Source organism: Artibeus jamaicensis, unplaced genomic scaffold (genome assembly GCF_021234435.1).
Source record: "Artibeus jamaicensis isolate MK-2021 breed Jamaican fruit bat unplaced genomic scaffold, CSHL_Jam_final contig_354, whole genome shotgun sequence".
In the NCBI taxonomy this organism is placed as follows: Eukaryota; Metazoa; Chordata; class Mammalia; order Chiroptera; family Phyllostomidae; genus Artibeus; species Artibeus jamaicensis.
The window spans coordinates 43848137-43858449 of NW_026521803.1; the positions used below are offsets into that span (position 1 = coordinate 43848137).

The 10313-nt window shown below is 42.5% G+C and overlaps 1 protein-coding gene across 1 annotated transcript; it reads left to right on the forward strand.

Moving 5' to 3' along the window:
* The first annotated feature begins 3412 nt into the window (after window positions 1-3412).
* Window positions 3413-3811, forward strand: LOC119049455 (protein mago nashi homolog 2-like). The gene has a single exon (XM_037145447.2). The coding sequence runs from the start codon at window positions 3413-3415 to the stop codon at window positions 3809-3811; it is 399 nt and encodes a 132-aa protein (XP_037001342.2).
* Window positions 3812-10313: the final 6502 nt, after the last annotated feature.

Genomic DNA, 10313 nt, shown 5'->3' on the forward strand with positions numbered 1-10313 from the left:
TGTGTCTGCAGGGCGGCATCTGAGGAAAGGAGCTTCCATTTGGAAACGCCCTAGAAATTGACCAAAACCTGGTGTTTTAGGTAAATAGTCACAGTCAACACTGATGCTACCCCCAACACAGAACCATGTCTCACCTGTGCAGATGGGCACTGAGCCCACAAGGAGGACAGCTGTGACCCAGTCCCCAGCTGAAGCATGGCAGAGTCTGGGCCTGGGGGGAGGTGGAGGCTCTGCCCCTGTACAGCTTTATTTCATCCCAGAGCCTGATTGCATTCAGAGAGGGTCTCCTGCTTCTCCATCAACAATGTTTAAACTCTTCATAGCTCAAGAGTTGGGGTTCCTCTCCTAGAATCGAACATTCTGCTGAGTAGTCCCAGAACACCTGGGTGTCCAGGCTCAGAGCGGACATGTACTCAGCTCCATGCTGTCCAGGGCCACCCCGGCAGCTTGGCATGCACACCCTGTCCCTGTCGGTACCTTTGTCCCTGTGATTTGCATTGATTGTAGAGAATGCCCAGCACCTACGAGGCACCACAGCAGGAGTGAGGGTGGGATTCAGGAGGTGGTGGTGGCGAAATCAAACAAGTACATTGCGTGCTTGCTGCATCCAAAATACTTATCATCTCTCTGGGGAGGGGAAAACTCCTCTCCTTGTATTAAAACTCCTCATAGTAAAATTAAAAATAGCAACACCAGAAGTAATGCCAGAGAGAAGAATAAGACTGCCATTGCAAAGCTAGAGAAGTATGTGCACTCAGGGGATGATGGAAAAAAAAACTATTCTGGACCACAGGGACAAGAATGGCTCCCACAGGAAGAAAGTTGGCCTGGCGTGGGGTTTCTAGATGAAGAAAATATCATGAAAAGAAGCAGAGGAAAGAGAAAGACAAAGGATCTGTTCCAAGCTTAGTGATTACAGACTTTTAGCTAGAGCACAGCACTCACAAGAGCAAAAAGTAGACGATCCCTTTGCAAAGAAATCAGGGTGAACCCAACCAACTTACTGCTTCCTGCAGGGACCAGTTCTTGAACTCCCAGGTTAAGAAGACACTCACCAGGAGACACCTGGAGGGCTCTTAGGAATTTGCCCAAAGTATTTGTCTCCCCAGGAAACTCACTTCTCCCCAAATCTGCTGAGGCACGTAAGCTCCTTCTGGGTACAGAAAAGAACGCCACAGCACCGGCCTCTGCTGGGGACTGAGCCACCCCAAGGTGACATGCAGAGGCCAGCAGGCCTTCAGTTGGCATGGTAGTATTCTTCTTCCCGATTAGAAGAGGGACTAGAAAGAGTTAGGGGGATAAGTGCGTAGGGAAGAGTTCTCTTATACTGAATGGGCACTTGGACTCCGGGGCTCCCCTTAGGACCTGTGTTAGCAATAGATTAAAGCCAACCAATCTCCCTCCAGAGAGCTCAACCTGAAAACCCAAAGTCACACATTATAACAAAAAGGGGGCACATAGATGAGTCTAGTCTGACATTTTATACTCCCCCCCCAAGTTAACCCGCCTTTTGCATTCGTCCCATGAATATAAAGGGAAACAAAATTTTGTGGTTTTCTTCTCCTGCATTAAAATCCCCTGCTATTTATTTAATTAAAGATTTGGCTTGGTATTAGCAAGGTTTTATTGATTTTCAGCCATCTTCCTTGGACGGTTATTGAAAGTGGAGGGCTGAGTCATTTGGGCGCGGCCCCACCTCAAGGTTGGCCTTGGACTCCTCTTGAATCTTTCTGCAGGAGTGACTCTCAGCCTTGGCTTCACCTCCAAGTCCGCAGAGCTTTTCAACGCCCCCAGGCCCAGGCCTGGCCCCAGGTTAGGGTTCTGGGAGAGGGGTTGGTTGGGAGGCACAGCTGTTGAGAGCTCTCCACACCCATGTGCAGCCCAGACCGAGAAGCATCTCCAAACCAAACCGGTGTCTCCGAACCTCTCCTGCTCTGGGGCAGCTCCTCACACCTGAGTACAGTCTGCATTGTCCCTGGGCACCAGGGACACTGGTGACATGTTGGAGGGTGTTTATGTAAATCATGAACTAACTGCCATCCATTTGTTGTGAGACTGCATAAAAATAACCCCGAACTGAACCCGACAGACTCCTTCTCAGCAATAATCTATTAAAATGCATTGAGCCCTGGCTTGCTGGCTCAGCTCAGTGGGAGGATTGTCCCATGCACCAAAAGTTTGTGGGTTCGATCACCGGTAACGGCACATTCCTGGGTTGCGGGTTGGATCTTCCGCTGGGATGCAGTGGAAGTCACCCGATAGATGTTTCTCTCTCGTGTGGGTGTTTCTCTCCCTCTAAAATCTAATGGACGTATCCTCAGGTGAGAAAAGAAACACACTGACATCGAACCATTGATGTAAACCCTCGAGTTACGATTGAACCATATCATAGTCTGTTTCTAAAAGTTAATGGAAATGTACCAAATCTGTAATTAATAAGAGAAAAATGATGCTAGTGTGATCTCTGGGATGTGAAGTTAATCATCTATTTGATAAGTAATTAGGACATGCTTAGATTAGGTGGGGCATCAATTGTCTTTGTAACATGTAATTAATACCCCAGTGTTTTGTCATTTTTTAAATCATTTTCTCCCTGTTGAACAAGTAAAGTTTTTTCTTTTAAATTTATTTTGGACAGAGGGGAAGGGAGGGAGAAAGAGAGAAAGAGAGAGAAACACCAATGTGTGGTTGCCTCTCGTGTGCCCCCTACTGGGGACCTGGCCCGCAATCCAGGCATGTGCCCTGACTGGGAATGGACCCAGCAACCCTCTGGTTCACAGGCCAGCGCTCAATCCACTGAGCCACACCAGCCAGGGCAAGCAAGTAAAGTTTTCTTTCTGACCAATGAGTGCTTCTAGAAGCCAGTGTGGGACGTGGAGAGAAAGGAGAGAGCATAGGTACCAGCTGCAGTTCCTTAGGTCTGGGGCGGATACTGAGAATTCGTGTGTGAACAAGAACCCAGTGATGTCCCTATGGCTGGTCCGGGGCTCAGAACCTGGGAGCCACAGTATTTCATTCTAACACATAAACACACACATCCCGGGGGCCTTGTGAAACACAGGCTGCTTGTTTGCCCAAGTATGTTCCATGCATGTCAGGAGGTACTTCCTCCTGTCGAATCCTGAGGGTCACTGCGGCAACCCCTGCAGAAGGTCCCCTGAATGAGGTGATATTAAGGACCAGGCCAAGGATGGGGACCGTTACCCCATTTCCACCCATACCTCATTGCTCAGAGAGTATCGAAACACTCTGGACACCAGATGCTCTCAGAAACCAAAGGGGTCAGGAAGGAAGGGCCCTACCAAAGAGGGGCGCTCCACCTACAGACATTGTCCCGGAAGCTAAATTACATTGTGAGCATGGGGTCTTTAAGTCAAGCGCTTATCTAAGGAAATGCCATACATCAAATAAGATGTCTTTGGCCAGCGATTTCTATTTGTGCTCCTATGTGGGGCACAAGGGCAAGTTTGGACACGGGTTTCTGGAGTTCAAGTTCCAACCGAACGGGAAGCTTAGATATGCCAACAACAGCAACTGTAAAAATGATGTCATGATCAGAAAAGAGGCGCACGTACACAAGAGTGTGATGGGAGGACCGAAGAAGATCACTGATGACAGAGAAATTACAAAAGATGATGCTCTGTGGCCTCCTCCTGACAGGGGTGGCCAGCGGGAGCTTGAAATTGTAACTGGAGATGAACACATTTCTTTTACTACATCAAAAACAGGTTCTCTCATTGATGTAAATCAGCCAAAGGATCCCGAAGGCCTTCGAGTGTTTTACTACTTGGTACGGGACCTGAAATGTTGAGTTTTCAGTCTTACTGGATTACATTTCAAGATTAAACCAATATGAATGATATGTTTCTTGAAGCTGCTTTATATTTAATTAAGAAATTGGTAAAGCGGGGTTATTTCTCATTTACATTATCGGGATTTTTATGTATGTGAGGCAGGCTCCTTTTTGTATGCAAATTGAAAATAAGAAAATGTATAAACAGGTTTGATGGTTATCTTCACTTTTGCCCAAGTGGGTTGAACAGTGCCCACACACATTAAATTCTGTACATAAAAGACACCTTTTTTAAAAAACTTTTTTATTGATTATGCCATTACATTTGTTCTATTCCCCCCCTCCATTCCCCTCCACCCTGCATACCCCTCCCCCACCATTTCCCCCTTTAGTTCATGAACACGTGTCTCAAATTCTTTAGATTCTGTATTTCCCCTACTATTCTTACCCTCCCCCCTATCTATTTTCTATCTACTGTCTATGCTACTTATTTTCTGTACCCTTTTGTTAAAATTTTGCTCCAATAAAACTTAGAGCCCCCCAAAAATCTTCAGAACTAAACTACCTTGAGGACAGATAACATTTTGAATTTTGAGAAACTGCTTACTTGGAATTGGTTTTCATGGATTTCCAAACATCAGCCCAGTTTAAATTCCATGACCATAAGGTATGGTTTCCAATCATTTTATTTGTAAACAATTAAGAGTGTGCGTGCTGGCGACAGCTTCTAATCTACTGATTACAATTACTCACTGCCTTGGAACATTATTCGACAAAGCTGTGTCTCAGTATTGTTATCTGAAGAATGGGCATTGCAGGTTGAACTGTGTTCCCTCAAAATTCACAGGTTGAAGTCCTAATCCCAGTACCTCCAACTGTGCTGCATCTGGGGGAAGGGCCTATACGAGGTAATTAAGGTTAAGTGGGTGAAGGTGTGCGGCCCCGAGTCGCCATGACTGGTGTCCTCGGAGAGAGAGGGAGCAGGCCAGAGAGAGGACAAATTCAGCTCACTAGGAGGCTAGAGGCCGGGAAGCCGACATTCAGGTAAGAGGGGATTTTGCAGTCCTGAGCCCCGAATCTACGGGGCGGGCCAGGAGACCGGAAACTCGGACAGGGCTTCTAGGCGTAGGCTGCAGGCAAAACTGCTTCCTCGTCTTCGGAAAACCTCTCTCTTTGCCGTAGAGGTCTCCCGCGGATTAAAAAAGGCCCACGTAACCGCGGTACCCGACTCCCTAAAAACGCATGGACTGTGTCAGTCCCACCCGCAGGAACCTTCCCTGCAGCGTCTGAGCTGATTTGGGCCAAACCACTGGGCCCTGTGGCCCAGCCAAGGAGACGGCAAGTCAGCCATTGCTCAGGGGGCCTGGGACACACATCCATCATGGACCCGCCACTCATTTACACAAAAATAAATTCCAGGCACAGTGAACAGGTGCCACTTTTCTATCCTGTGTCTCCAAGGTTTTAGATTACAGCATAAGAGCGTTTGACCTGGTTTTAAAATCAGTCACTCCCTGGGCATCCAGACTCCTTTCACATAAGTACAGAGGTCCCCGTCCTGTCTAAATCGTAAGAACGTCTAATGTACGGTGGCAGGGCGTGCAACACATTCTTGGTCTCATTCTTGGGCTCATGCACCTGTTCTCCTGGGCTGCTGTGTGCTGCTCCTACCGCAGCCCATGATACTCAGCTCCGAGTGACAAGACCACGTAGCACGTTACTGAGTGACACCAAAGGAGACCGGAGGCAGACTCATTGCTCCAGCCACTGGCAGAAACGCTTTAAAAGGAGCGTGGGAGAGGGCCGACTGACCCCACTGGGATAAAAGGGCCGTGTGCTAGAGAAAGTCGCCGGTTTACTGAGTTAATGGAGGAGGCTGCGCTATGAGGCGCAGAATCAGAGCCATTATTTTGGGCCACAGTTTGGTGAGTTCTGGCCATCGCCTTGGGCCTTTCTATTTTGAGATTATCATTAAAAACACAGGGGATAGTTTGGAAGGTTAATTTTATTCTTTTATGAAGGCTTAAATAAAAACTAATCAAACTTTTTACTGCATTTGAATTACATACTTATAGTTGTCTTATTACCTACTATAAGAAAAATGTTTACTCTGGAGTCCTGTTTTCTATGTCAGTGATTTTTGGTGGCAAATAAATAATTAATATGATTGCCTTGGATAAATTGTGTTTCCTGTTTTTTAGATAAGAGACACATGGGTTTGACTTATATTTTTAATCATAAAGAAATAGCCCTGAGGTCCTTATTGTACATACCTTCACTTTCTTCAATGAAATTTAAAAATAGAAGAACAATTTATGAGGATTTATTTCTTCTAATTATGAGTTAAACCTTGCTATCTGTTTAATAATTCACTTCTGTTGTTTGTTATTTTTGAAAATTTTACATTAATAAAAAGTGTTCCTTTAATACAATGATCCAAAAGTTCTGCAAACATCAATCATGATTTCCATGGTTACCTCATGATATTGTCCTTCTAAAATATAATTTACCAGGATCACCACATCAAAAATACAAATATTTATTGTAATGGCCTAAGTCAGATGCTACAACTCAGTCATTAAAAAAAATAGATTGGTGGGTAGTAATGTTGATAGTGCTTTTGATGAAACAAATGCAATATGTACAGAACATGTAAATAGTAGACACTATATAATAATAATAATAATAATAATGATGATGATGATGAGGGCAAGTAGCTTCCTTCTATTTACAGTGATATACAGGCCGCAACTAAAGAATGCGATAACTACAAATTATTACTTCATGTCTCTGTGACTATTTAAAGGCCTGCTTTTGTATACAAAATAGTAACAAATTATACATGTGGTACATTTTATCTGGTATGGGTGCTACACATTTTCCTGGCTGACAAGTGGCGGTGGTACCTCCACGTGGTCACCACCCTTTGCAACATAAGAAGCAAAGGGGTAGAAACCCCTCCCGGTCGAACAGGGTGGGGGACGGATCCAAGGAGCTCTGAACAAGCAGAGCAGTCGCGGCCACTGGCTGCCGCTGGCTCTCCATCTTCCTCCTGCACAGTGTGCGGAGGACTTGCCCAGTTTCGGCCCAAATAGTGCCCCGTGCCAGGAAGCCCCCAAGACCCAGGCCAATCCGACACCTGGTCCCCTGATAGCAAGGTGACAGGCTGAAGTGAGCATGTGTCTGTGTGTCCTCAGGACACTGTCCCTGACGAGGGAGCCAACACTCAGCACAGCATGGCTGCCACAAGAAACCCAGAGGCCTTCGCCACTGCCATGAAAACTTGCTCTAGGTCTCAACCCTTCAAAAGCCCACATTCCCTCAAAGAACATATAGGAATAATGAACAGGAAACAACTATGAAAATAAATGACAGGTTCATTCAGGGTTTTCATGGGCATTTTAAAAAATAATCTTAACTAAGACTTTTGTTAGGAATATCGGGCACTAAACTGTTAATATGGACATCTGTTTGGCATTCAGACGGTAACAAAGCACATAAAATTTTAATCGGCAGTTTCTTCAGTATTTAAAGAAGACTATTGCTATCAACATATTTTTCATAACGAAACTCATGCACTACTGTCGGTTGTATTTATTACACAGAGGATCATTTTAATGTAAAAATGCAGGTGACTTCATTCTATCAACCCCAGTGGTACTTAGAGCTAGGATGTTATTACTTGCTCCCAGGGCCAAGCAAAACTGTAAACCTGCTGGGTTCTAACCCGCGGCTGTGTGGTTGAGCCGGGCACGTCTGCACTGTAAATGACAATATAAAGTAATCAAATATGTATAGAAACGGTAGTCATGGAAGCAGTATCCCCGGTTCATAAAATTTCATAAGAAATAAAGGAAATAATTTATAAACATCAACACTCTGGGCTTATGAATTGCTTTTCCCAAAATAGAATGCTGTTCTAATAACGTAAGAAATGGTCTGTCGGTCAGCACTGCCTACCTTTTCTTCACATCTCCTTTATTCATAGTCCATTTCCAGAACGACGGTACCAGCCACGCCGCTGGTCTCCATCCTCATCCTGGGGCCACCCAGTGCTGGTGTGTTGGTATTAGGTTTCTAAATTGTTACAAGGCATAGCTCTCTCTGGTGACACTTTGTGACATGCAGAAACATCGTTTGCAAAGTCACAGATTTAAAGGGTGGGAAATTCTTCTTCTAGCTAGAACAAAACAGTGAAACAGCCAAAACGAAAAAGAAAAGAAATTGTACAGATGTGAGTGTATATGGATGGTGATAAACTTGAGAACAGATAGGCTGAGTTTCTCCTAATGTCCTGCTAGCCTTTATAGAATTCTATTATGAACTCTTTCATAAGAAAAATGAATTATTTTAACCATTGTCTATATTGTGAATATTAAAACAATACCCACTTTTCTCAGATTTCTTGGAAAGCACAGTACAGACTCTGCCATTTCTGGAGGGGCTTATTTAAAACTGGATTGGCCAGAATGCCATTTAATTTTTTCTGTAAAATAAATGAAGCATTTTTCATTTTCATGACTAGCTTTATCGATTTGGATATTTTGAGTATGTCAGCTATATTCAGCTATTGTCTTCTAGTGGGTAGAGGACAGAGGTGCTGCTACAAATCTTCCAATGCATAGGACAGCCCCACAGCAAAGAATTATTTGGCCAAAATGTCAAATAACACCAAGAAACTTCACGAGACACTTCTGACACATTCAATCAGTCACAGAACCTTCTCCATACACTGCACAAATCTTTTTGTGTGTTTCAGTTCATTGTTGCTTTTTTGAAATAATAAAGCATAATATGCCAAAAACACGTTTTTTCTTCTATCTTCACTATTAAAATGGCTACACAAAAATTCACCACTTTTGATGTTTTTTTTTAAATGCATGCTGATATGACAGCTGACACAATACAACCTATCAAAACTCTTTTGAATGAAGTCAAAGACAACTAAGCACAACTAGAGCCAGCGTAAGGAAAACGCTAAACAAACTTTCTGGCCAACCCAGTATAACATATCCTCCTACATTATAAAAATAAACAGGAATAGAAGAATGTGGTATATTTCTTCATGCTATAGACTGCCTCCAATAACCCTTTATACAGTTCAGATTTGCCATGTGTTATATTTTTGGAGGAAATCTGTATGGTTTCGGCTTTGTGAAACATTCTCTTTTGTATACAAGAGGTTTAGAGTCAGTTTGTTCTTAGCTTGGATCACCGTTCAGTCACATATCGAACAGGAGAGACTGGCCAAGTTATCGAAGCTTCCTGAGCACATGTTTCTTTATTTATAGAATACACATAATACTAGCAAGCTAATCGGGTTGCTGAAATACAAACATGAGCTGAGGACATATAAAAAGTACAGCATCATGAATGGAACATAGGTAGCATCTAATAATTGGTGATGCTGCATTATTAATGTTTTATTATTTTATCAGATTATTTTCATCCTAATGGAAACACATGAGAAAAGACATTTACTAAAATTTTAACAAAGCTATGTGTAGAGATTATAGGGGACTATATATATATATATATATTTCTTTTAGGAATTTATATTTATGAATTTTCTATGAAAATGTACAATTTATAATCAGAATATATTTTTTAATTGTTCAGGATTCACACTTTGTAGTGTATGTTGTGGCCTCTTTAAAATATACAGTCATGAATTTTACATTGCAAGATTTTAATGACATAGTGGCTTGAAGGATTACTTCTAAGGACAAGAGACCGGCTGGGAGGTCAAATCTACAAAAGAGAAAGTCTGAAACTGAGAAGAAGAATCATGAATGAATGAGCTGAGGACTGAGTTTTCACTGAAGCAGTAAGAAAACTCCCAGAGAAACTTATGTTAGAAATGGGTGAAGAGAAGAGTTACAGATCCATTGAGATGTCTGTGAGAGTGATCGTTGAGACAGAAAAGAGGTGCAGAGAGCTTTTCAACTAAGAGATGGACAATTCATTCACTTAGATTTGCTTAATCTAAGAAAATAGAGAAATGAGATCTACTAAGGAGTGGAAGAGGTATGGGATTGTTCATTTTAGGGTTTCAAGGTTTAGAACAGTAATTTTAAAAATTACATACATAGCTTATCAACTATGTGAATTTCTAAAAATTATTATTTTAATTTTATTTTTTAATTACAATTGGCATTGAGTATTATTTTATATTAGTTTCAGGTGAACAGCATAGTGGTTAGACAATTGCATGACTTACAAAGTGATCCCTCACCCCCAGTGATTACAGTACCTACCTGATACTATGTATAGTTATTATAATATTATTGACCATATTGATGTGCTGTCCTTTATATCCTTGTGATTATTTCGTAACACCAGTCTGTACTTCTTCATCTCTTCACCTTTTGTGTCCAGCCTCCCACCCCACCTCTGGCAAACAGTAGTTTGTTCTCTGCATCTATGAATCCATTTCTATTTTGTTTGTAAGTTTATTTTGTTCATTAGATTCTATATATATGTGAAATGTGTAGTATTTTATTTCTCTGTCTAACTTATT